Below are 26,223 nucleotides of genomic sequence, written 5' to 3'. Positions count from 1 at the left end.
GGAACCCCTGAGAACCAGGAAGGGAAAGGGCCATTCTCTAGGTAACCCAGCAAATTAGTTTGGGATCTACAGCCCCTTCTGGATAGGGCCTCTGATGCCACCCCCCACCCCCGGGAGACAGTACCTTCCAGGCCTGTGGACAGGCTATGGCTGTCCTCAGTGAGAACCCTAGTGGGGGGCTCCCTCACCCGTAGCCCTCCCCTCTGCCTGGCCTGGGTCCAGTGCCTAGCACCCACTCCTCATGCCAGGAGGAGAGTCTAGGCCAGGTTCTTAGCAGCTCCGGAGTGGGGGGGGGGGTTAGGTGCTCCAGCAGGTGGTGAGCTCCTGAAGGGTGTGTGCTGCGGGAGGGGGCATCTGAGGGCTCAGCCCCTCCCCAGGCCTCATGGGTTCCATGTTTGGACAGAGCCGCTGTGGGGCCAGCACCTTGAATAAGGTCCCAGGCCCAAGGTGGGGGTCCCCAGTGTTTCTCTTGCCTGTATGGCTGGTGGGGCCTGGTGGGGCAGCTGTGAGATGGGGGACCTAGTATCTCCTCAGCCCATATATGACCCTCAGAACCTTGGGGGCCTGGATGGTGACGCTGGTCTCAGGAGTGGGGACCAGCGTCACTATCTAGCCCCAAGGCTTGCGATCTATTCCTACTGCCCCATTCATGGAGAGGCAAGTGGGGGGACAGTCTGGGCCCTGGGATCAGAACTAGGACCCAGACTGGGACCTCTAGGCCTCATGCCCATAGAGCCAGAGCCTTCCAAGAATCTGAGTGTGTGTGTGTGTGTGTCCCCTCCCAGCCTTTTATCCTTGGGCACCTACCTCTCTAGATATTTATTTATTTATTTATTATTTTTTTTAAATTTATTCATTTGACAGATAGAGATCACAAGTAGGTAGAGAGACAGGCAGAGAGAGAGGAGGAAGCAGGCGTCCCGCTGAGCAGAGAGCCCGATGCGGGGCTCGATCCCAGGACCCTGGGATCACGACCTGAGCTGAAGGCAGAGGCTTTAACCCACTGAGCCACCCAGGCGCCCCTAGATATTTATTTGTTTTATGACAATGAGATCATATCACACATTTGTTTTCCTTGCATTTTTCTTATCTGTTTTGAACTTTTTAAACTGAAGTGTAGCAGACAAACAGAAATTTGCATAAGTCGTGAACAGACAGCCACACTCGTGATGGAATCATTGCAGTGAACATGATTTTGTCACTAGCGGGCCTCTGGGGGATCCTGTGCCCTCCCTCCTCCCCCCAGAAGTCCCACCACTTGACATCTGCTCCCCTCCCCCGCTGCTGCCCTTTGTTTGGGGGGGGACCAAGCAGTCCTCAGCGTGTCTAGCATGGCCTCTTCCGCTCCCCAGCACGTCTGTGGGACTCCCCTGCTGTCTGTGGCTGTAGTGTGCTCTCTCGGGGTTCTGCTCTGTGCTGTTTTGCTGTATCGGTGCACCATGCGGGGCTGTCCCTGGCTTGGGGGACAGGTCCCTGGAGGGGGGCTGGGGCCAAATCAGTCTTGTTGGTAAGAATCCGAAAGGCAGACCCAGGTGCAAACCTGCCCTGGGGTTTGTAGACTCAGGGGCGGCCCTCAGGCCCCACCTGGCTCTTCCTTGCCCAGCGTCTGAGAGAAGCCGGATCACCAGGGCGATGAGGAGAGCTGGGGAACAGAGCACCGAAACCTCTCCTTTGCCTCCTGCCAGAGAATGTGTGGTTCCCCAGGGAGTAACCCAGGGAACCCCAGAAGGGCCCGCCCTAAAGTCTCTGGGTCTCCTGCCTGGCTGTGCTCTAATCTGGGCATTATTGCTTTGGCAGAAGGACAAAGCCAGTAGGGCAGCAGGGAGGTCCCTGCCCCATCCTTCTCCCAGTGACAGCCACCAGTGTCTGATGCCCCTAGGCTGTGCCTCTTGGGATGGAGGTGGTGGGGGGGGGGGTGGTTGGGAAACATCTGTCTTGGGCTGTTTGCCAAGGCCCGGGCAGGGTGAGGGAAAGGGGCCTGGTAGCTGGGGGGTGGGGCTGGGCCCAGACCGCAGGGATGTCAACAATTGTCAGGAAGGGGAGGAGGAGGAGGAGGGGAGGAGGGGAGAAGGGTCCCGGGTAGCTCAGGGCCTGGGAGCCCCGTTCCTCCAGAAGTTCAGGCACAGTCTGTTGGGGGCACTCTGGGTCTGTTGCTACCTTTCTGTGAGCCTCCCCACCCCCCACCCCGACACACACTCCCTGCCCCTCTGGGGCTGAGGTTTCTCTTCCACAGCCCCTGTTCTCCCAGTCTCTCTGATGCAGGCAGGCTGGGTCTGAAGACCCAGGGCAGGGATCGCTCATAACCAGCCAAGAGGGGCCTCAGCTTCACACAGGATAGAAACCAAACACGAGCCAGAGAAACTGGAAACAGTTTATTGAGTAGTGTAAGTGACAGCTAGAGACTGGCAGATGGAGTGTCTGGGAGAACTTGGAAGGGAAAGGAGAGTAAGTTTCAGCATCGCTGGGGATAGGGATTTGTACTGGGAAGGGATCTAGGGTACGCGTCCCTTCAGGAATCTGGGGTAGGCTCAGATCACAGGCTAGCGTCAGGCGAACAGTAGGTGTGATTCATAAATTACTGAAGGTAGGGGTATTGATGCCAGGGTCAGTCAGGGTTTGTTGGAAACCAATAGCCTGGAACGTGTTTGGAATCTGGCTCTTAGGCGTTACCAGGTGTTTTGGACCTAGGACAAAACTCAGAGGATGATTCACTTCCTTGCTTCCCCCTTGAAGTGGGAACAGGTTCTTTGGCTTATTCAGAAATGGGGCCTAGAGGAAAAGAAAAACAGCAGAGGCAGAGCCATTCTATTTTTTTTTTTATTTTTTTAATATATAGATTTTAAGTAAACTCTGCACCCAACATGGGGCATGAACTCACAAACCTGAAAGCAAGAGCTGCATGCTCTGCGGACTAACCCAGCCCAGTACCCAAGACAGAGCTGTTCTAAAATGAAGTCGCTTGGGGCACCTGGGTGGCTCAGTTAAGTGTCTGCCTTTGGCTCAGGTCCTGGTCTCAGGATCCTGGGATGGAGCCCCGAGTGGGGCTCCCTGCTCAGCAGACAGTTTGCTTCGCCCTTTGCACATGCTCATGTTCTCTCTGTCACTCTCCTCTTTTTTTTTTTTTTTTTTGTTAAAGATTTTATTTATTTATTGGACAGACAGAGACCGACCGCAAGTAGGCAGAGAGAGAGGAAGGGAAGCAGGTTCCCTGCCCAGCAGAGAGCCTGATGCTGGGCTCCATCCCAGGACCCTGAGATCATGACCTGTGTGGAAGGCAGAGGCTTTAACCCACTGAGCCACCCAAGCACCCCATCTGTCGCTCTCCTCTTAAAAAAATAAAGTCCCTTGTAAAAAATAGAGGCAATTAATTAATTAAAAATAAAATAAGGGGCACCTGGGTGGCTCAGTGAGTTGAACCTCTGCCTTCGGCTCAGGTCATGATCCCAGGGTCCTGGAATCAAGCCCCGCATCGGGCTCTCTGCTCGGCGGGGAGCCTGCTTCCCCTCCTCTCTCTCTGCCTGCCTCTCTGCCTACTTGTGATCTCTCTCTCTGTCAAATAAAAGTTAATAAATAAATAAAAATAAAACGGAGCCCTCAATTTCCCTGCTTCATCTTGCCATCTCACCCTACCCCACCCCACCCCCTGCCAGAGTGTCTGATACCATTGCCCATGATGTCCAAACTGGAACTTCTGGAAACTCCCTCTGCAGTAGCTTATGTGACCATTAAAAGCATGGGTTTTGGAGCAGATAGACCTGCCCTGGAATCCTGGCGAGGCAGCCTTGTAGCTGTGTTATCTTGAGCAGATCAGATCACCCAGGTCTCTAAGCTTATTTCCTCATTTGTTAAAAAAAAAAACAAAAAACAAAAAACAAAAACTGGGGCGCCTGGGTGGCTCAGTGGGTTAAAGCCTCTGCCTTTGGCTCAGGTCATGATCCCAGGGTCCTGAGATCGAGCCCCGCATCGGGCTCTCTGCTCTGCAGGGAGCCTGCTTCCTCCTCTCTCTCTGCCTGCCTCTCTGCCTACTTGTGATCTCTGTCTGTCAAATAAATAAATAAAATATTAAAAAAAAAAGAAAAAAATTAAATTTGAAATAATAGCAATTCCCTCGTGACGTGTGCCGGCCTCTTTGGGAACAGTGGCGAACCAGACACATGTTCTGCGTGGCCCCCAATCTAAGGACAGAGACTGACCCTGTGGGTAGTGCTTAACAAAGGTGGCACAGGCTTCCTGATGCAGTGCCACCCTCCCTGCCACTTCCTATCACATCAGAGCACTTTGGATAGCTTCTCATTAAGTGCTTGTTTATTGTCCGTCTCTCCCCTCTGGAATGTCAGTTCTGTGATAAAGGAGTCCTTGTCCACCTTGTCTGCAACAGTTCCTGGCAGACAGTAGGGACTAGTAAATATTTGGCAAATAGAGGCGCCTGGGTGGCCCAGTGGCTAAGCGTCTGCCTTCAGCTCGGGTTGGGATCCCAGGGTTCTGGGATGGAGCCCCACATCTGGCTTCCCACTCTGTGGGGAGTCTGCTTCTCCCTCTCCCGCCCCCTGCTTGTGTTCCCTCTCTCACCGTGTCTCTCTCTGTCAAATAAATGAAATCTAAAATTATGTATATATATAATTTTATACATAATATAAAATTATATATATATGTATGATAAACTGTATCAGTAAGTAGAGGCATGGAAGTAGGAGTTGACATGAAAGAGGAAGGCTAGGTAAGTGAAAAGTGTTCTAGGTAGAACTTAAGATACAAAGAAGCAAAGGCTTGGGGGTGGAGAGGATCAGAGAGCGAGGAGGAAAGTGTGGAGTAAGTAGAAATGAGGCTGGACATTGATATCCAGGAATTGGGATTTTTGTCTAGCAGTGGGGTGCCACTGAAGGTTTTTTAAGTAAGTGTATGACTTTGTTAGATTTATGTTTAAAAAATAAGGGGGGTGCCTCTGCCTTCAGCTCGGGTCATGGTCTCAGGGTCCTGGGATCAAGACCCACGTCGGGCTCTCTGTTCAGCGGGGAGCCTACTTCCCCTCTCTCTCTGCCTGCCTACTTGTGATCTCTCTCTCTCTGTCAAAAAAAAAAAAAAAAAAATTGGGGTGCCTGGGTGGCTCAGTGAGTTAAAGCCTCTGCCTTTGTCTCAGGTCATGATCCCAGGCTCCTGGGATCCAACCCAGTGCATCGGGCTCCCTGCTCAGCGGCCTCTCTGCCTACTTGTGATCTCTGTCTGTCAAATAAATAAAATCTTAAGGGGCGCCTGGGTGGCTCAGTGGGTTAAAGCCTCTGCCTTCCGCTCAGGTCATGATCCCAGAGTTCTGGGATTGAGCCCCGCATCGCATCGCATCAGGCTCTCTGCTCAGCAGGGAGCCTGCTTCCTCCTCTCTCTCTGCCTGCTTCTCTGCCTATTGCGATCTCTGTTTGTCAAATAAATAAAATCTTAAAAAAAATAAAATCTTAAAATATATATATTTAAAAAAGATGGGAAGGGAGGGAGCCAGGAAGGAAAGAAGAAAGGAAGGGGATGAGAGACCGGTTGCCACTGCATGGAGACTGGAATTGGAAAGGGTAACATTAATGAGAATTCAATTACAAGGTTGGTGTCAGGGGGTCCAGCCAGAAACAACGGAGGCCTGGCGGAGAAGGAGAATTTCTGAATAGAGGGATTTAAGAGTATGAATGGAGGGAGGAGTCAGGAATGCCCCCTCGTTTCTGGGTATGTGATTGGGTGATTCTGGTGTCACTCAACTGACATTGGAGGGGGGGTACATAACTGAAAGAAACGCCCCTTCGTGCCCCGCCCATCGGTGGTGGGATGGCGTCGATTGGCTCTTTCGAGGAACGCGCCAAAAAATGACGGGGGCGGGGCGGGAGGTGTGTCCCTGCGTCATTTCCGGGAGACTTCCGGGCCGCTCTTTTCCGGCCTCCCCGGCGCCGGAATTTCCGTCCCGCACCGCCATTTTGACTTCCCGACCTTGGGCTACTGCGGGCTGCTGTCCATAGTCATTCCGTGCAGCTATGTCTTTGCTCGCGGTGCAGCTGCTGAGGGGCCTGACGGGTCTCACCCGGAGGCTCCCGGTGCAGCGTGCCCAGATGCATTCCAAGCCGCCGCGGGAGGAGCTCGGGACCATGGTGAGGAATGGGGCGGGAAGGGCACGGGAGATGGAGCGGGCCAGACTGGGGTCCTGCGGCGAGTTCGGGGCTGGAGGGTCTGGCACCCGGGACCTCGCGGCCCGCAGCCTAGCGGGGGGCTGCAATGCTGGCTCGGGCGTGTCTGGAGGGCGTGAACGAAAGGGACAGTGCCCAGGCAACAGTCGGGGATCAGTCAACCCTAGGATCTCGGGTCAGATCCTGCCAGTCACATTCCTGTCGCTTACACGCTGTGCAGTCTCGAGCCCTTAGCCCTCTCTCTAAGCCTTATCGTTTACTGGGGGTGCCTGACGACTGTCAGCGACGATGATGGTTGTTGCCGTTGTTCATTTATTAGGGAAGGCGGGTCTTGGTAATTTCCAGAAATGTGGGAGAGTTTAACCCTAAATGACTTTCACCTGTTTGGCGCTTTTATGCATTTGCCTCCGCGGCGGAACTCGATCTTGAATGCCAGTCTTGAGAATCCAAGTCTGCGGGCCCCTGTGAGGATCAGAGGCCGAAGAGCTCTGTGATTGAAGAAATGGTAGCGACCCTAATGGCACCTGGCGTCTGCTGAGCGCCTGCTGCGTGCTGGGCACTAGCAAGACTGCTGCGCCCGTGCCCGGGACCCTGAGAACAAAGGGCCATCCTTTCTAGTTCGTGGTTGAGGGATCCGAAATCTAGGAGCACTGTATTCAGTTGTCAGAAGTCAAACCTCCAGTAGCAAAGAAGAAATTTGAACTCATGTCTAACCACCAACTTGTGCTGTGATCGTAACTGCTGTGGGGAGTATGGAGGTGGCTGTGAAAAGTCTTTTTTGTCCCCAGCTTCAAAGGTTGAATCGCAGTCCTGGAAAGGAGATGTGAAGAGAGGGGTTCTTTTGGGGTTTTTTGTTTAAGATTTTATTTTTTAAGTAATCTCTGCACCCGGTGTGGGGCTTGAACTTCTAACCCTGAAATCAAGAGCTTCATGCTTCACTGACTGAGGCAGCCAAGCACCCAGAAGAGATGGTTTGTTTTTTTTTTTAAGATTTTATTTATTTATTTGACAGAGAGAGATCACAGTAGACAGAGGCAGGCAGAGAGAGAAAGAGAGGGAAGCAGGCTCCCCACCGAGCAGAGAGCCCGATGTGGGACTCGATCCCAGGACCCTGGGATCATGACCTGAGCCGAAGGCAGTGGCTTAACCCACTGAGCCACCCAGATGGGGTTTTTTTTTAAGGCAAAGAAGGGGAAGTACATTTTACCTTATCAGACTATGCAAGGTTCCTGGATCCCAATAGACCAAACAGGTTTAAATCCTTGTTTCTGTCCCTTCACTTTATCATCTCGTGGTGGATTGATTGTTCTGTGGATCCTAACCCAGGCTGCTCCCCACCCCCATATCTGACCCTTTACCTCAAGGCCTAGAGTAGGCCTTGGATCTGCTGTGTCCCTCCTCTGGAGCCGGAATCCTGACTCCCTGGAAGGGGCTTTATTTATTTATTTATTTATTTAAAGATTTTATTTATGACAGAGATAACGAGGGAGGGAACACAAGTATGGGGGAGTCGGAGAGGGAGCCCGATATGGGGCTTGATCCCACGATGCTGGGATCATGACATGAGCCGAAGGTAGATGCTTAACAACTGAGCCACCCAGGCGCTCAGCTTTCTGCTGCCTGGAAAACTGCTCAGACTACGGGAAGCCTGGGGGAGTCCTTATTCTGCGGGTTCCTTCTTTCTTGTGCTCTGTAGGATGTCGCTGTTGGGCTCACCGCCTGCTTCCTGTGTTGCCTCCTGCCATCGGGTTGGGTCCTGTCGCATCTGGAGAGCTACAAGAAGCGGGAGTGAAGGGGGCTGTCCTGTCCCTCACCCTGTGACTTGACCACCCCGGCCTCTCCTGATCATGTCTGCTGCATTCCTGGCCGGATCATGTCCTTCAGTTACAGTGACCTCATCCTCAATCATGACCTTTCCATTTCTCCATGGTGACATCCTGGGACCACGTGTATTGGTTTATGAGGCCCTTCTCGGTAGGGCCCTCCTTGTGACAATAAAGTCTACTTAAACCTTGCTTCCGAAACTCGGTGTGCGGTTGGCCTGGGCTCCTGCCTCCATACTTCAGCTGAGGCTGCTGTTGGGCGGGGGTGTGGAGAAGAAGGCCCGGCGCGCCGGCCGTCCCTGCTGGCTGGCGGTCCTGTGGCAGGTCCTGCGTGCTCAGCCGTTCTGGCTGCCTGGGAGTGCTGCTTCCTTTGCCTGCTTTCCTGTGTTTGAGTGTTTTCTGGCTTCTGGGGAGGACACATGCTCCTGTTGTCACGGGGCAGCCCCCCTGGCTTGTCCCCTCTAGCTCTCTTGCGTGTGCCAAGCTCAGGGCGGTGCTGTGCGTACATTTGTGTGTCTGCCCTTCTCACTGGGGCTGGCCCTGCAGCTGGAAGCCCTCCGCGTGGGGCCAGCCTCCCCTTTGCTCCTCGGCCAGGGGCTCCAGCCATTTCTCCGGAGCTGCTTGTCCTTCGTAGATGGAGGCGTTCCATCATATCTTGCTTTTTCATGTCAGCCCCAAGGCGCCTTTTAGTCCTGTGTCTACAAATGCTCGTGGGCTGACTGGCTTCCTCATCCTCCCTCCCTGCTTCCCTGTCTCTTCCCTTTCTTGGCTCGGGGCCTCTGCCGCTCCTCCATGCCCAGCGCCCTTCCTCGGCGACCCTGTGGTGGCTGTGGGTGTCTCCCTGCTGGGATGGGGCCTGGGAAGCGCTCCACACTGAGCCCGGATAAAGACTGCACGACTGCACGCGTCTGGAAAGAACGTTCAGACCTGTGGGCCCCCCGCTGTGGAGGAGGCCGCAGCTCTGCTGGGGTGTGCTGAGTGACTCAACAGACAGGTTCAGTGTCCCCTGTGGATCTGAGGCGCGAGCGTGTGGCTGACTTTAGGCCCCGGGTGCCTGCACACGGCCCCCAACCCTTCTTCCGAGGGGCTTGTGCTTCCTCGCATCTGGTAACGAAGCTGAGTGTGGCTCCTACCCTCCCTCGGTCTAGCCTTTCCCAGCCTGTTCTTTCGGTCTCTGATGCTCATGAGCCCAAGTGTCGCTCTTGGGACCCAGCACCCGACTCCTGCCTATGCTTGCTTCCCTGAGGGGTGGGGAGTTGGTTGCCTGCCTCCTAAAAGGCTTTCCTTGAACACAAACCAGACTTTTTGTCTGGGGTTAGAGGGCCCAGAGGTTGTGCGGGTTGGGCCACTGACCACGGAAGGGGGATGATCCACATGGGATCCCGAGGGCCAGGCTGGGTTAGCTGAGCGCGGGGCATCCGCGGTCACCCACGGGTTCCTCAGGAGCCCTTGTCTGGGCGGGGATGGCGATACCCTCCTGAACAACTCGGGGCCTTCTGTCTCACGCCTCACTCTGGCAGGCTTTCCTGGTCACGCTTCCTGAAATGAGGGCTCCGAGCTACTTGGGTCTTGGTTGGCTCGGGTTTGCTGTGGGCACCGAGGAGGCCATGAAGCTGCCGTGAAACGATGTGACACCAGAAGAGCGTTTCTGTGGTAACCACACGGACTGCCAAGGCTTCCTACTGGGTGTCCCCCCATTTTTGTGCTCCTGGAACGCGGAGGGACAACTTCAGCCCAAAGCTGTGCATCTCAAGCCACTGCTCAGGTTGGTGGGAAGCCAGTGGTCAGGGCCACGTCTTCCAGAGTCCGCATCTGAGAAGGTCCTCAGCGAGCCCGTCAGCAGCTCTGGTTCCTGCTCTTCCTTGGCTGGCTGAGTCCTGCAGCGGACATGGGGCTGGAGGAGAGTGTGGGGTGCAAATCACCTGTCACACTTGAACCCCATCCTCCCCTTGGTGCTCAGTATGGCCACCAAGTCTGACAGCTGGCCACCTTTCACTATCCCTCTCTCATTCCTAACCAAATTGGGGCCCTGGGTCCATTCCCTGCCGAGAACACAAGGCTCCTTGTGCTCCCAAATAGCATTTAATCAGTCGGTGTGGGTGTGTGTTAGATCCCGAGGAGCCTGGAGGTGTAGGCGTCTGCCCTGGAGGGCACGCGCGGCTGAGGGAGGCTGCCCTCGTGGTAGATGCTAGAAAGTCAAGAAAAGTGTATTGAGAATCAGCAGGCCTGGGTTTGAGGCGTGGCTTGGCCATTTCTTATATGACCTTGAGCAAGTCATCTGGCCTCTCTGAGCCTGTTTTCATGATTGTAAAGGAACAGCGATGTGGTGGGTAGAATAATGCCCCTTCAGAGATGTCCGTGTCCTCATCCTGGGACTTGACAGATGTGATTCGTGGTAAGCTTGTTGAAATGGGAGATGATCCCGTAGGCCCAGCGGACCACAGGAGTCCTTAAGTCGGACAAGAAGAGCAGCAGAGGATGGGTATCTCAGAGATGGCCCCCGAGAAGGACTCTGCCCGTGGTGGTTGGCTTTGAAGACAGTGAAAGTGGGTCATGAGTTCAGAGATGCAGTGGCCTCTGGGAACTGGGGACAGCCCTCAGGTTACAGCCAGCAAGAACACGGGGACCTCAGTCGTACAGGCGCAGGGAACTGGCTCTGCCTGCCTGAGTAGAAGCAGGTTCCCAGAGCTTCCAGAAGGAAACACAGCCTGCAGATTCCTTGACTTCCGTCTGCTGAGACCCATACCAGAGCTCTTACCTCAGGAACTTTATGTAAAGTTAAACATTTGTGTCATTTTAAGCCACTAAATTGGTGGCGATTTCTTATGGCAGCAACAGGGAAACTCCTGCATCCTTCTCGGGCTATGAGGCGCTCCGGGGAGGGGCCGGCTCTGGGGCATCGGATCCTGAGCAGACAGAGGTGATCGGGGATGTGAGGCATTACTGGAGGGGTTTGCCCCAGTGAGGAGTGAGGGTTATTGTGGGTCTGGGAGGAGGGCAGTGGGGGGCTTTCTCTTTGCCATCTCCACCCCCCCCTCTGCTTGCTTTCTGCCTTAGGTGGTCTGGATCCTGCTGGCGAGTGTCCGCCCAGCCAGCCGCTCAAACTACAGCCCTGCCCAGCCTCGCCGGCCTGGCCTCTGCACCAACAAGGCCTTCCTAGACCATGAGTTTGGAGCGGGCTGCCTGTGGACCATCATGGGTTCCTGGGGCGAGAGCTGCCACGGTTCACCTGGGGTCCAGGTCCCCCCATTCCAGCAGATGCCCGATTCCCAAGCTGGCCCTGGGAAGGGCCGCCAAGCCCTCATCTTTGGCCCACCTTGAAGGTTTTCTTCTGGAAAGCTGTTTCCTACAGCCTCTGTGCTGTTCGTAAACTCTGTCTCTGGGCCTGAGCTTTTAGTCTGGGTCCTGGTACGGAGTCTCCTCTCCGTGCCCCTGACGGCGCCTATCAGACACGGAAGCGGGGGTGCCCGCGGGGCTCTGAAGAGGCACCTGTCGGGTCAGTGCAGTGGAAAATAAAGTCCTCTGCTGCTTGTCACCTTTGTGACTGTATTCAACAGCAGTCGGAACCCAAGTGCCAGCGCTGCCTGTTTTGTTGCAAAATTCACAGTCATGGCCGGCGGTGCTGCTCCATTTCTGGGTGGCAAATGGGGAGGGAGAGATATATGCCCGGAGCTCCGCCAGTGTCCCCTGTGAATGAGTAGTGGGATTATAGACGCTTCGGGATAGAGAATCAAAACCCTAAAATGGTCAAAGTAATAGAAGAAGCAGAATGAGGGTAAGAGAACAGTTATTAACTGCCAAATAAATCAGCACACAGAAGACCAGGGCGAAAGTCAGCCATCCTGGGCTCGATTTGAGAGCCAAAACCTCCCTCTGGCCATTTCCTACCCCCCGTTTTGTTTTTTAAAGATTAAAAAAATTTTTTTTTAAGATTTTATTTATTTTTTTGAGAGAGAGCAAGAAAGAGAGCATGAGCAGGGGGGAGGAGCAGAGGCAGAGGGAAAAGCCGACTCCCCACTGAGCATAGAGCCCAATGTGGGGCTCGATCCCAAGGGCCCACGATCATGACGTGAGCCAAAGGCAGACACTTAACTGACTGAGCCACACAGGTGTCCCTTTTTTAAGATTTTATTTTTTAATAATCATCTTTACACCCAATGTGGGGCTCAAACCCTCTACCCTGAGATTAAGAATCTTACCCTCCACCAACTGAGCCGGCCAGGTGCCCCTCCGAACCAGTCTGCCTAGGGTTGGGCAGCAGGTTGAGAGGACCCTTGTTTACAAGTCCATTTGTATACTGAAGGGACAAGTCTGGGTTTTTTTTTGTTTTTTTTTTGTTTTTTTTTAATCCACGCATTTGTCAGACAGCGAGCACACACGGGGAGCAGCAGGCGGGGAGAGAGAAGCAGGCTCCCCGCTGAGCAAGGAACCCCATGTGGGATTCAATCCCAGGACCCTGGGATCACCACCCGGGGCCACAGGCAGACACTTAACTGACTGAGCTGCCCAGGTCTGTTTTTTAAGCCCGACACCCCCGGGGAGGGAGGTATTTACTTGGTGTTGGCAGCCTGGTTGTGCTCCAGCACTGGGTCACAACTCGCATTCCTTCTCACTTGTCAGAGCAGCTGTTTCCTGCCCTGACCGTTAGTCCCAACCCCAGCTCCCTCGTGTCCCTGTCTGCCCCATGGATGCCCTAGTCAAAATATGAAGGGGTAGAGGCGGAGCGGTCTTAACGTAGTTTTCATTTTCAAGACTTTGAAAAGCCAAATAGAAATCATGTGGCTGTCATCAACTCTTAGTTCCTCATTTGGGAATACCAGTTCTGCTAAGTGGAGATCTCACCGGCAGTTCCAGATTTTGGTATCAAAATGGGGAAAAGGAATGAACAGTTTGGTAAGCACCAGTCCAAACAGGGTGGACACTTTGCTTTCTTGAGCTTCGAAGCAACCCCAAGGCTCAATGATCCAATAAATAGTAGTTTGCAATGCTGCTGGGATACAAATCCGGCTGCGCCTACCCCAGGACTGGGTGTAGCTCATCAGAATATTCGGTCATATTCCACTCCTGTACAGCCACAGACTGAGGGGTCTGCTTGGGACTCAGGCACAGCCTCCTCCCGGCGCTCAGATGCTGCTGTCCTGTCACGAAGAAGTTGGGAAACTGAGCCACAGACTAATTTCTCTAAACAACAGCATCTTTAGCATCTAAGACCTGCCGCTTTTTTTTTTTTTTTTTAAAGTAAACTCTATCCCCAATGTGGGGCTTGAGCTCACGACCCCAAAATCTAGAGTTGCACGTTCTACAGGTCGAGCCAGCCAGGCACCCCGCCCTTGCCGCTTCTTAAACTTATTTTTGGTTAATTCACGGGCAATTTTTTAAAAAGATTTTATTTATTGATTTGACAGATAGTACAAGAAGACAGAGAGGCAGGCAGAGGGAGAGCAAGAAGCAGGCTCCCCGCTGAGCAAGAAGCTCAATGTGGAACTCGATTCCAGGACCCTTCGGATCATGACCTGAGCGGAAGGCAGCCGCCCAACCGACTGAACCACCCAGGCGCCCCAATTCACAGGCAGTTTTATTTTTATTTTATTTTTTATTTTTTTTTATTATTTTTTAAAGATTTTATTTATTTATTTGTCAGAGAGAGAGAGGGAGAGAGAGCGAGCACAGGCAGACAGAATGGCAGGCAGAGGCAGAGGGAGAAGCAGGCTCCCTGACGAGCAAGGAGCCCGATGTGGGACTCGATCCCAGGACGCTGGGATCATGACCTGAGCCGAAGGCAGCTGCTTAACCAACTGAGCCACCCAGGCGTCCCTCACAGGCAGTTTTAATAGGCTACACAGAGACATCCTGTGTGCTCTTTACCCAGTTTCCGCCATTGGTAAATCCTGCAAAACTACTGTACAGCACATACCAGAGTATTCATACACTGTCAGGATATTGAACATTTCAGGGGCGCTTGGTGGGCTCAGTAGGTAGACCATGCAACTCCTGATCTCCAGGTGGAGAGTTCAATCCCTGTCTTGGGGGTAGAGACTCTGGATCTCTGGTTGTGAGTCTGAACCCCACATTGGGTGTAGAGATTACTTAAAAAAATAAAATCTAGGGGCGCCTGGGTGGCTCAGTGGGTTAAGCCTCTGCCTTCGGCTCAGGTCATGATCTCAGGGTTCTGGGATCGAGCCCCGCATCGGGCTCTCTGCTTGGCAGGGAGCCTGCTTCCTCCTCTCTCTCTCTCTGCCTGCCTCTCTGCCTACTGTGATCTCTCTCTGTCAAATAAATAAATAAAGTCTTAAAAATATTAAAAAAAAATAAAATCTAGAACATCTCCATTTCCATCAGGATCGCTCCAGCATCCTTTTTACAATCACAACCACTTCCCTCCAGCCTCCCATCCCTTCACTTAACCTCTGGCAACCACTAATGTTTTCCATTTTTATCAACTCAAAAAGAGGAGGGGCGGGGGCTGCTTTTCTCCTAACCAGAAACGCACGGAGTCCAAAGTTAGGTTCCAAGACTTTGGCCTTGACCGTAAGGGACGTTCTCCCCGCCGGAACAGGACACCGACGTCCGCTCAGAAGCGAGACCCCGTGGAACCGGGCGGTGATACCCTGGGGCTCCCACGTTAGCACGATTCCGCCAGGCTCTCCCCACTGCAGGCGGTGCCAGGAGTTCCGGGGTCCGCAGCAGCACTGCTGCCTCCGGTGATTTTAACCTCACCTTCCCACTCATCTCGGTAACACAATCCGCGCTTCGAACTCCAATGCAAAGAAACCTGAATTGCCTCCGGGAGGCTCTTGTCGTCGGGAACGTCAGGCAAGAGGAAGATGGAGACCAGCAGGAGTGCGGCTGGAGGGTGGGCGGGGCGGCAGCCGCACCTGACTGCGAGCTCCACAGGTGACTGCGCCTGGGGGGATCCCGTCGCTAGGGGCGTTGCCAAGGAGGGGCCACGAGGAGGGGCTCCCTTCCGGGAGGAGGGCAACTGCTAACCCGGAAGCGGTCGGCAGTGCGGCGCTGTTTAAAGATGGCGGCGGAGGAACCTCAGCAGCAGAAGCAGGAGCCGCTCGGCAGCGACTCCGAAGGTACTGACCCGGGGAGGGCCACCCGGCCCGGGCTAACAGGGGCGATGCCGGATCGCCGGTTCCGGAGGAGGCTGGGGACGGGGCCGCCGGCGGCCGGAGGCGAAACGCACGGACGGCCCTTTCTTCCACCGCCACCGCCTCCCCTCCCCCTCACAATGGAAGGAGCCGCCGCCGCGACCCTCGGCCGGCCGGGCCGGCGGTCGAGCAAGCGAGCGGGGCGGGCCCAGGCCCGGGGCTCTTTCCCTCCGCGCGCTCCCGGGGCGGGGCCTGAGCCGCCCCGCCCCCCGCCCAGCCCCTCCGCGCCGGCCGCCCGGCTCCCGGGTCCCCAGCCCTCCCGTCCCAGTCCTTGCAGTCGGGCCGGGGCCTATAGGACGGGCCCTGGCAGCCCGCCTTCTCCAGAGCAGCCCGCGCCCGGCAGGGCGTCGAGTTACGCCGGGCCGCGGAGCACAAAGGACTGGGCGGGCCGCTCGGGATGCTGCGGGCGGCCGGGGGCTGCGGGCTGCCGCCGTGCGTGCCCCTGAGGACTGCAGCCTTCGTTTCCGGTAGAGCCCCCTCTTCTGGCTTTGCAGCCCCTTTCCGCCTGCCTGGGCATTGTTTTCTTAGACCTCTGGAGGGGGACCTTTCAGAACGGTGCCGCCCTCTCCTTTTCACCCACGGTTAGGCCGCGGGGACCGAGTAGGTCACTTGAGTGGGAGAGACTGCCCTGTTGCAGGGAGGCGTAAGGGACGGGTCAGGGCCCCACTGAGGATCCGGGATGCCCAGGCCCGAAAGGATTGATCCTAAAAATCATTTAGCGCACACACACCCACTTCTAACCGCACACTGGAGAGACTGAATGCTGGGAGGCGCAGGCCCCCGGAAGGGACTTGCTCGGGATCACACGAGAGAGGGAAGACCAGAATTCAGGTCTTCTGGCTTCTCACCAGTGGCTGTTGAGGGTGGGGTCCACAGGTTCACTCATGAACACTTACCAGTGTGCCTTCTCCTTCTTGACACTTCAATGAGGGGAGAAAGGTGGTGGTGTTAGCCCCGCTTTCCAGCTGAGGAAAGGCTTCTGCAGCGAGGAAGCAGAGTAGATAGTGTGGTAAGGAGCTCAGACTTTAGAATTAGGCACACCTGGGTTTGCGCTCAGGCCTTCGCTAGTTATGACCTTGGACAGGTTATTTCGCCTGTCTGCCTTTGTTATTTGTAAAAGGGGCATTAAGAAAACCCAGCGCAACAGAAGGAGGAAGGGTGTGATGGAGTAAAGTGCAGGCTTATGGGAAGCTGTCCTCCAGCCCGGAACTCTGCCTCCTCATCTTACTTTCCCCAAGCGACTCTGCCTGGCCCCAGAGCATTCTTGGGCTGCTGGGGATTGATGTTAGAAAGTGAGGGTCGGGGGAGGGGGTGTTTAGAGCTGAATGAGTACACCTTGCCCTCTCATTTTAAAACGAAAACTAGGGCCTGGGAGGGAAGGGACTTGGCCAAGATCACACCATTGGGGTAGAGCAGTGTGTGAAATGCAGACTTGCAGATTCCAGGCCTGCCCTTCCTGGTCCTGGCTGCTCGTCATTGGCCCAGCTGCCTGGCATGGAGAGAGCTAGGGCCCACGGTAATCCTTGGCTTGCTTCCTTCTTCCAGGTGTTAACTGTCTTGCTTATGATGAAGCCATCATGGCTCAGCAGGACCGAATTCAGCAAGAGGTGAGGGGCTGTGGCCAGTGGCCCTGTTGTGGGGAAGCATAGCCTGGGCCTGAGGCCTGTTACTTATCTCTGCTGTGGAAGCCTCCTCCTCTCCAAGCTGTGCTAGGTTCTGGATGTCTTGGGGAGGGACAGGATGGGGGGGTGTCATTACGGCACTGGGTGATTGCTTTAGCCCTCCTCCTTTAGGTGTTCTGGCCGCTAGGTGTGGGTCACTCCATCTGCGTGCCAGAGCGTGATGGATTTCCTTCCCCCTGCAGATTGCTGTGCAGAACCCTCTGGTCTCGGAGCGGCTGGAACTTTCGGTCCTGTACAAGGAGTATGCTGAGGATGACAACATCTATCAACAGAAGATCAAGGTGGGAGCCTGGCTGAGGGGGTAGGAGTGTGTCTGCTTCAGACCCGCTCCTTGTTGGCCTGGCCTGAGAGAGGGTTGCGTGTTGGGGGAGCCCTTTGCTTGCCGGTTCTCAAGTGTGCGGGCTCGGGAATCAAAAAGACCTTGATTGCCAGCCTGACTCTGCCGTGCAGCAGCTGTGTCCTCAGCACGTCCTTCGGTGTCTCTGAGCTGTGGAGTCCTCTGCTGTGCGATCAGAATGAAGAAAGCATCTGCTCATGGGGTGGTTGTTGAGGCCTGTGGGGCCTGGTGCAGGCTGGGTAGGAGCTGAGGTCTCCTGCTGCTCGCCCCAGGGGGCTGAGCGGCTGGGAGAGGCGGGTCCTAGCAGAGGCACTTCCTGCTGCCTGCCTCTGGGATCTTGTGGAGCGCTAGGCAGTAGCGGAGCACAGGGGCCTGTGGACCTGTGCAAGGCCCAGCTCTCTCACAGCCTGAGGTGAGACCCTTAACCACTCGCTCTCCTTGGGAGCCCAGACAGTGAGTGTGTGTAAATAGTATCCGGTGGGCACAGCTTGAGGGTTTAGTAAATCTTATCTCCCTACCCCCATCCCCACTCCAAGATCAGAGATGCTTCAAGCCTTCCTCCTGAAGGGAGGGGCCTTTGGGGTTATCCACATCAGGGGCCAGGGAGGTGGGTGATGGAAAGTGGCCAGGGAAGGTGGTAGACAGGGTACCGCAGCTGTACCAGAAGCCCCCAGGGCAAATAGGAGTGTCTATGCCTATCACTCCATTGTTTCTGGGATCTGTTTTTCCAAAACAATCCAGAAATAATGATTTTGATGTGAATCTCCTACTTCTAACGGAAGACAGCTAATTCAAATGTAAAATGTTCTGTGGCCTAAACAGCACACCTGCAGGCCAGATCCTATGGTGTGGGGCCTGTGGTCTACTCTGACCCCCGGCTCAGAGTGTGATTTACCCAAGAGGACTATGGAGAGCTGAAGGTACTGGCTTTGGGGCCTGATAGACCTGGGTTCAAGTTCTGGCTTCACTTTCGGCTGTGTGAATTTCGGCACTGAATTTCTTGGAGCCTCTGTTGTTCTTCCCACTGAGTCATTCAGCAAATGTTTGAGTGTCCACTGTGCGTGGTCTGTGCGGGAGGTCTGCCCTAGTGCCGGTGACACCCCTACTCTGTGCCGGGATGGTCCTCGGCCTGGACAGTAGAACCCAAGCAGATGTGGGCACCTCTGCTCCTCTGTGAGGGTTTAGGGTAGTGGACACTAGATGGCCGCAAAGGGCCTGGCACAGGGCAAGTGCTTGGGATGATTCTAGTAGCTTTTCCAGTAGCTACAACAGTCTGGGCTCTTCGTGTGCATCGTGTGCTGTGACTGACCGTTTGTGAGCACGTGCTGGGGGCCAGGCACCGGTCTGGGTACCGGCAGTGGAGTGAGGAGCTGACTCGCTCCTGCCCCTACAAAGCTCGTGTGTCCCAGTGGGAAGACGGAAACAGGCAGAGGGACCTCGGGTGTTGATGGCAGAAGGCGGTGAGGGCTCTGGAGAAAAGTACAGCCGGGAAAGGAGAGAGGGAGTGGGAGGTCAGGCCAAGCCAAGAGGGTGGCGTTGGCGTGACCTACTGGGAGCACCCGGGGCGCAGGCTGTGGGCGCTGGGCGGAGTGGGGCAGGCCAGGGCCAGGCTGAGGTGCCGCGGGGGAGCGGGAGAGGGCTGGGAGACGGCCTGGGGCCAGGGAGAGGAGGAGTGTTCACAGGTTTCTCTGGTTCCTCTGGCTGCTGGAGCAGGGACACCTGGGAGGAGGCCTAGAGGTGGGAGTGGGGGTGGGGGGAGTGCCCGAGGGCCACGAGAAGCTGCGGACAGGAGACTTGGTGGATTGAAGCCTTTGGATCTGTGTTAGATTGGGGGTGGGGGGGCGCGGGCGGTGGTGATAGGTTTTGGCTAGAACAGCTGAGGGGCCGTGCCTTGCAGTTGCCCTCGGGGTGGGCTCTGAGGCGAGGGGCCCCGTGGGGGTCAGGACGGGCCCATGGGGTTGGGCAGCCTGGACAGGACAAGCAGGTGAGGCATGAGGTTGGGAGTCAAGGGCGGAGATGGGGCAGGTGGGGAGTTACATTTGCAGCTGTTGGAATCCCGAGGGCAGCAGTGGTGATGGATGAGTGACGCTGTCCCAGGCCCGAGTGGGGTGATGCGTGCCGCCCTCCTCCCCGCCCCCCCATGCAGCCACTGCAACGGGAGGGCGTGTGTGCGGGTGGCGTGTGCTGTCTTGTGTAGTTTGGTAGCGGCCCTGACAAGGTGAGAAGACAAGGAAGACACGGCGAGGCTAGGGCCTGCGGGCTGTGCACGGGACAGGCTGGACGAGGAGGGGTGGGGTGGGTGGATGGATCATGTGATGGGGGGCGTCCCCCCTCGTGGCAAGTGCTGAGCAGCCGGTCTGGGGAGGAGTGGGCTTGGCCCTTGGGTTGAAAGGGCAGGTGTGGCCTTGAATAGAGCGAAAGTCTGCTTGGATCAAGTTCACGGGAGAGCAGTGGGGACTGTGGGCGCGGATGACGTCCAGAGCAGTTTCGCTGTAAAGGAGAGAAATTGGGTGGTAGCTGGAAAGGAGTTCGTTCGTGTGAAGCAGAGGATTTTTTTTTTTTCTTTAAGCAAGAACCAGCCTTGTATTCGTATGTTGAGTCTAAACCAGTAGGGAGAGAAAAATGGATGATGCAGGAGGAAGGGGGAGCTTCCTGGAACAATGTCCTTGAGCCCAAGGGAGGGGACAGGCTCTGAGGTGGACCAGGGGGGCGGCTGCTGGAGCCTCAGTCCCTCCAGGGAGCAGGAGAGAAGGCTGTGGCGGGTGTCCCGGGGCTCAGGGGTTCTCGGTGAAAGTCCTCAGGAAGGAAGCAAGGTCACTGGGAAGGTGGGGGGGGCAGTTAGAGTGAATGGAGCAGGCACGAGATGGCCCAGGGGAGGGAGGCCTGCCTGCTGGCAGCCTCAGTGGCCCACGTGTGTGGGGAGGTCAGTCAGACGGAGGCAGTGGCATCGCGTGACGGGAGGAGGGCAGAGCTGGACCTGAGCAGGACCTGAGCCTGTGAGCGGGCAACGCTGGGTGGAGGAGACCAGGGAGGCTGTTCTCCAGGCAGGGACTGCTGTGTGGAGCCCAGCCCTGGACCCGCATCCTAATTTTTTTGCCCTCGACTCACATGATTTGAAATACTGCTCTCTGGAAAAACCGTGTTGGACCAGCACGGATTCTGGCCATTTTCAGGAAGAAACGGCCCGTGGGCCCAGTTGCCTGGCAGGCCCGGGGGCTGGTGACGACACCTGTATGCCCAGTAGCCAGTGTGTACCTAAGTTCTGGGGTCCTGAGGCTGCTGGGGCTCTAGCCAGCGGGTCTCCCATCCGATTCCCATCGCCGGAGTCAGCGGCCAAGGATGGCAGGTGGCTGCTGGGAGCCCCGTTGTCCCTGCTATGGTGTGACCTCTGTCAAGGACCGGGGGGTGTTCCTTGGCCCTCCCTGGTTCTGGCCTGGTGTTGACGGGCCTGGGGGTGGGGTGGGGGGGCTGCCTCTTTGCAGGATCTCCACAAAAAGTACTCCTACATCCGCAAGACCAGGCCTGACGGAAACTGCTTCTACCGAGCTTTCGGATTCTCGCACTTGGAGGCACTGCTAGACGACAGCAAGGAATTGCAGCGGTGAGGCGGGTGGGCGCCTGGGCGCAGCGGGAGTTTTAGGAAGGGCCGCCTGGGGCTCCCTCCCACTCTTGGGGCCTAGGAGGTGCAGCCCCCAGCTAAGGCCCGATGCCCGGCTGGGCTCCTTGCTCTGGTGTTCCGTGCTGAGCTGCACCCCCGCGCCCCCCTGCTGGCCTTGGCCGGTGCCCCAGCTCTGGGCCAGCCTCGCTGCTGCCCCATGAGCCCATGCCGGCCTCCCTTGCCCCCTCCCCCAGGTTTAAGGCGGTGTCTGCCAAGAGCAAAGAGGACCTGGTGTCCCAGGGCTTCACTGAGTTCACAATCGAGGATTTCCACAACACGGTGAGCCCAGCCACAGCCCCATTGCCCTCCTGGCCAGGGTGGGGGTGGGGTGGCCCGGCCACAGTGGGGCTAACCCGTCTCCTTCTCCACCGTGCCCTCTGTGTCCCTCGGGCGGCAGTTCATGGACCTGATCGAGCAGGTGGAGAAGCAGACCTCCGTGGCCGACCTGCTGGCCTCCTTCAACGACCAGAGCACGTCGGACTACCTGGTGGTGTACTTGAGGCTGCTCACGTCCGGCTACCTGCAGCGGGAGAGCAAGTTCTTCGAGCACTTCATCGAGGGCGGGCGGACGGTCAAGGAGTTCTGCCAGCAGGTGCTGCCCCCCTTTCCCTCTGGCCATGGGGTGGGGGAGGGGCATGGGGGGCAGGGTGCCCCCCCACAGGCTCTGACCACCCCACCCCACCTGTGCTGCAGGAGGTGGAGCCCATGTGCAAGGAGAGCGACCACATCCACATCATCGCGCTGGCGCAGGCCCTCAGCGTCTCCATCCAGGTGGAGTACATGGACCGCGGCGAGGGCGGCACCACCAACCCGCACATCTTCCCTGAGGGCTCTGAGCCCAAGGTGTACCTCCTCTACCGGCCGGGACACTACGATATCCTCTACAAATAGGGCCGGCCCTGGTGTGCCACGGCCCCGCCTGCCCTCCCCTCTGCCAGGCGCTAGACATGTACAGAGGTCTTCTGTGGTTGTAAATGGTCCTATTTCACTCCCCCTCCCCCTGCCCCATCACGCAACCTTCCACGTTTTATTAAAGGGGATGCTGGTGGTGAGCCGCGTGTGTGCGTGTCCCTGCTCTGCTGCTGCCTGCCTGGCCGCTGTGTGTCTGGCTGTCCCCCTGCCGCCCCCAGCTGGGTGGCTCTTGGCCGCCCCCCTGTCCACACCCGAGCCCCCCCACCAGGAGCAGTTTTGAGGGGCCTAGGCCTCTTGGGGACCCCTCCTGGTTACCTGCTTCCTTCCCTTCAGGCACCTATGTCTCCCTTCCTCCTTAGCTGGCTCAGGGGCTTCCACAAGAATCTGGGAGGTTCTTTGGGGCCTTGCCCAGGGACCTAGGACTGCCCAAGCTTCAGGCTGCTCCCTCCTAGGCCCTGACTCCACCAAGCTGTCCTGCTCAGGGCCCCCAACCTGACTGCCCACCCTCCCCTCGGGGGTCTGCCTGGCCCAGTCCTGGGTGGAGAGGACCGAAACTGTGGGGCCCGGCTCAGGACAGGTGGTGGGGCTGGGGCACCCCCATGGACCCTGCAAATGGTACCCACCTGGCCGGGGACGGGCAGCCTTCAAGCCAGCGCTTGGTCCGTGGTCCTGAGGTCGAGGCAGGGCTTTGCCAGGCGCCGTTCCTCTCCACCTCTCCCCCTGCCTGTGCCTGCTTTGCACCCCCTTTGCTTGGGCCACGGTGTCTCTGCATTGCCTTCCTTTTTGCCTTTACCTCTTCTCTTCCCCCACCCCAGCACATGTGGGCTCTTTGCCCCCAGGCTGTGAGCTCCTTGGGGGCAGGCCCTCAATAAATGTTCAGTGCTGCCGCCCACCTCTGCCGTCCAGCCCGTGCCTCCGCCTGCCCGGCTCTCCAAGCGCTCTCGCCGCCCTGTTAAGCCAGAGCCACTCATCCGCACCTCCGGGCTGCCGCCTCCTTCCCCAGCCAGCACCCAGACAGGAGGCCTGCTGCAACGGGTGGTCTTTATTAGAAGGCTGGGGGGGGGTTGCTGAGAGAAAGGGGAGGTGCTGAGGGAAAGAAGAGAGTGGGGGGGTCAGGCCCAGGCCCAGCTGCAGCCTTCAGGGACCTCCTAGAGCTGGGATCGAGGTCCAGCAGGCCCCGGCGAGTCTGTGGGCAGAACAGAATGATCAGGGAGTGCGGGCCCTGGGCTTCCCCCAGCCTCCCAGGCTGCCCTCCTGGCTTTCCTGCGTGGGGGTGTGGGGGGCAGGGAGTGAGCCCCTGTGTTAGTGGGCAGGTTAGTGGGCAGCCACGTGGCGGGCCAGGCCCTGCTTACCGGTCCTGGGCAGGGTGGGCGGCCGGTGGTTAGGCTGGAAGGCAGACGACAGTGAGAGCCTGCCTGGGGTGGCTGGGGGCGGGGTGGAGCCAGCGGGGGGGGGGGGGGGGGGGGGGGGGCTCCTCACCCACGGGGAAGTAGTGGGGGAGCCGCTGCAGGTAGATGCTCTCGTCCTTCTCCAGGAACACGCAGATGATAAGCCGGTCCACCTGTGCCAGGACCGGCTTAGCCTTGGCGGGGGCCGCCCTCGCCCAGGCTGCCTGGTCTCACTGCTGCCCCCACCGCTGCAGGTTTTCACCTGCCTTGCTCCTGGGGGTGGGGGAGGTGCCCACAGACCCTTCACAGAAGCTTCGCAGTGTGCACTCCACCGCCCCCCGCCCCCCCGGGCTCAGGAGAGCAAACTGGTCCGAGGGAAGGGGAGGGGCTGCATCGAGGGCTGGTCAGCGGAGCCGGGGTGCACCCCCCCCACCCCTGTCTGATCCCCTGGACCGGGCCCAGGACTCACCTTGTCCTTGTGTTGCTCCAGCCACTCGCGCAGCGTGGCCAGCACTACCTCCGCCGCTGCCTCGCTGGGGTAGCCTGGGGACCCCGCCGGGAGCGAGTGAGTCCAGGGTCTGGACTCGCCCCCCTGGGACCCGCCCAACTCCACTCCTTTCCCCTCCCCCCAGCCCGCCCAGGTCCCTTCCAGCGTCTGGGCCCACCCACTTCCTAGCCCTGCTCCGCCCCCTTCCACACCTCCCTCCCCTCCACGCACCGCCCCCAACTCACCAAACACGCCGGTGGAGATGCAGGGGAATGCCTGGAGCGCGGGAGGTGAGAGGGAATTGGAGACAGCATCACTCTCCGCCCGCCTCCCGCCGGTCGCCTGGGTGGAGGGTGGCGCGGGGCTCCTCCCCGGGTCCCAGGGTCCAGGCCGCCCCCACTCCCCGCCTGGAGCCCCGCCCCCTCACCGCGGAGCGGAGCCGATGCTCCAGCAGCAGGTCGAGGCTGCTCAGATAGCAGCTGCGGAGCTCGGCCGCCTGGCCGGCGCTGGGCTCTCCGTGGGCGATGGGTCCCACTGTGTGGATGACATCTAGGAGAGGCGACGGGGTCAGACCGGCCGGGGTGTCCACGGGGTCAGAGGCTTGCTCCCCCTGCCGGCCTGGGCCCTGGAGGAGACAGGAAACAGGACCTCTCCCCAAATTCTGAGAATCCCCGGGGAGGACCCCACCCATGCGGGGACTCAGGTGTGCCCTCGAGCTCAAGTGCTCTCCTCCATAGAGACTGGCAGCTCCGTGCTGCCCTCACCACGTCTGTACGGACCCGGCTGAGACGTGAGGCAGAGTGGGCGAGCGAAGGCACTGCCCCCTCAGCTCGTCCCCTCCCCGGCTCCACGCATTCCTCTCCTGCCACCCGCTTCCCGGTGCGTGTGAGTGGGGGCCGGCTCCTGGCACTAAAGGTTAATCAGTGACCCCTGAGGGGGCCTCCAGCAATTCCGTGGGGGCTGCTCCCCTAACCCCGCAACTACAAAAAGTGCCCTGTTTACGCCCCACAGGAGTGGGGGATGGGGTAGGGACTCACACTTGGCCGGCAGCCGGTAGCCGCCGGTGATCTTGGCCTTGCCGGTCTCACAGCTCTGCAGGGTGCGGCACTCGTCGGTGAGCAGGGGTCCGGCGGCGCGGTGGATGCAGCCGTCCACTGTGGGGCAGGGGGCAGTGAGCCCTGGGGCTCCCCGCGTCACGCCTGAGCCCCTTTTACAGAAGAGAAGGCAGAGGCCCGAGCACAGAATACTCCAATCCTCTCGGCTGTGCCAGGACTCACCGCGCCCCCGCGCCTCCTCCCGCGGCCTCCAGCAGCCGGCAATACCCGCCGCCCCGACTTGTTCCACATCTGGAGAGGCCCAGGCGCCGAGGCAGGCCGCGGCGGATCGGGGAGGGAAGCGGCGCGGGGCGGCCGGCAGGGGGCGCGCCCGGCCCGCCCTGCTCGCTCCCCGTCGTGCGGCAGGTGCGCGCGCGGGGCGGGGTCCTCCCCCTGCCGGAGTGGCTAGGTTAGGCGGGTCGGTGGCAGCAGGCTAGGGTGCCAGGCCAAGGGGAAGGTCGCTCTTCCGGCTCTGGCCCGGATGCCCCACCGCGGGGCCCGCGACCAGGGGCCGCCTCCGCCCGAGGAGCCCGGGGACGCCAACAGGCACCGCGCACCCGATCGCAAGGCGACCCCTCCGGGCCGCGTCCAGGACCCACTTCACAAATGAAGAACCTGGGGTCACCCAATTACAAGTGACAGATGCGGTCGGGGCCTGGAGCCTGGGTCTTCCAGCCCCTTCCGTGCGCCACGCGGGGAGGTGGACGGGGCCGCGGATCCGGGGAGCGCAGGTGGATCCCGGCGCGCGCCCCTGCTAGTTAGCGAGTTGCCTCGTTAGAGCATCCGGCTTAATTGGGGCGGGCCTGGGCTTGTTTATCTGAGGGCGGCTCCGGGGCCTCAACAGGCAGCGACCCTGGGGACGCGGGCCCAGATAAACCCCTCGGGCCCGGCGGGAGGCGCGGAGGAGACGCTCCTTCAGCCCGATCTCACCCAGGCGCCACAGCCCGAGCAGCCCTGACGGGCAAGGCGGGGCTCGGCTCGCGTCCGCTGTGCCAGTGGAGCACCCCGGCAAGTCCTTTCCCCTGGGCGTCCACACCTCATCCGGAAAACAGCCACAGCGACCCCTCCTCCGGGGAGGGGTTGGCACCCTGACCGGGAGAACGTGACCCACCTCCGGCGGCTCCCTAGCTCCCGTGGCACCCCAGGCCCCTGACAGGAACTCCTTGGGCTCGGGCTGCCGGCGCTCACCATGCCCAGCGGCAGGATAGAACCCCCATTTCTCCATTTTGCAGATGCGCAAACCAAGGCCCTTCCTCCTTCATCCCAGCCCCACCCCCAGTGTCTTGGCTCAGGTCCAGGGACACCAGCTGGACCACCCCCTCTTTCTTCTCTTTTCTTTTGTGCCCTGTGGGGCCCAATTAAACCTAATTTTGTGACTTCACTTGGAGCCGGCACCAGGCGATTTCCCAGAGCATCCCGCGGGGGTGGGGTGGGGGATGGATAGGGTTAGAGGAGTTGGGGGAGCCCTGGGAGGGGTCTGGGGTTGGATCCCATCCCCTCCTCTCCTGTGCAGGGATGGGTAAAGGCAGC

General features: G+C 58.2%; 3 protein-coding genes and 1 long non-coding RNA gene across 4 annotated transcripts in view; 2 read left to right on the top strand and 2 right to left on the bottom strand.

Annotated features, from left to right (window-relative positions):
• The first annotated feature begins 5,886 nt into the window (after positions 1–5,886).
• LOC111149630 (cytochrome c oxidase subunit 8A, mitochondrial) lies at positions 5,887–8,174 on the top strand. The gene is made up of 2 exons (XM_022506808.1): positions 5,887–6,122; positions 7,855–8,174. Exons 1-2 carry the CDS (start codon positions 6,009–6,011, stop codon positions 7,948–7,950), a joined length of 210 nt encoding a protein of 69 aa, XP_022362516.1. The 5' UTR covers positions 5,887–6,008; the 3' UTR covers positions 7,951–8,174.
• Positions 8,175–12,704: 4,530 nt separating this feature from the next.
• LOC111150056 lies at positions 12,705–14,908 on the bottom strand. The gene is made up of 2 exons (XR_002640788.1): positions 14,699–14,908; positions 12,705–13,119 (listed from the first exon to the last, which is right to left on the bottom strand). It is a non-coding gene; the product is annotated as an uncharacterized LOC111150056 (long non-coding RNA).
• A 73-nt stretch (positions 14,909–14,981) lies between these two features.
• On the top strand, positions 14,982–21,864 carry LOC111150055 (OTU deubiquitinase, ubiquitin aldehyde binding 1). The gene is made up of 7 exons (XM_022507385.1): positions 14,982–15,060; positions 16,681–16,742; positions 17,000–17,098; positions 20,637–20,755; positions 21,007–21,091; positions 21,210–21,404; positions 21,506–21,864. Exons 1-7 carry the CDS (start codon positions 15,003–15,005, stop codon positions 21,701–21,703), a joined length of 816 nt encoding a protein of 271 aa, XP_022363093.1. The 5' UTR covers positions 14,982–15,002; the 3' UTR covers positions 21,704–21,864.
• Positions 21,865–22,747: 883 nt separating this feature from the next.
• LOC111150236 (MACRO domain containing 1) overlaps positions 22,748–26,223 on the bottom strand; it is a 142,442-nt gene continuing 138,966 nt past the window's right edge. The window contains 7 exon segments of the mRNA XM_022507661.1: positions 22,748–22,910; positions 23,077–23,110; positions 23,204–23,285; positions 23,582–23,655; positions 23,845–23,875; positions 24,027–24,148; positions 24,637–24,753. Coding sequence (XP_022363369.1) covers positions 23,106–23,110; positions 23,204–23,285; positions 23,582–23,655; positions 23,845–23,875; positions 24,027–24,148; positions 24,637–24,753 — 431 coding nt within the window. The 3' untranslated portion in view covers positions 22,748–22,910; positions 23,077–23,105.

This window comes from Enhydra lutris, unplaced genomic scaffold, assembly GCF_002288905.1.
Source record: "Enhydra lutris kenyoni isolate GAN:26980312 unplaced genomic scaffold, ASM228890v2 scaffoldscaffold22, whole genome shotgun sequence".
NCBI lineage: Eukaryota > Metazoa > Chordata > Mammalia > Carnivora > Mustelidae > Enhydra > Enhydra lutris.
This window is presented reverse-complemented; position numbering and strand designations above follow the sequence as displayed.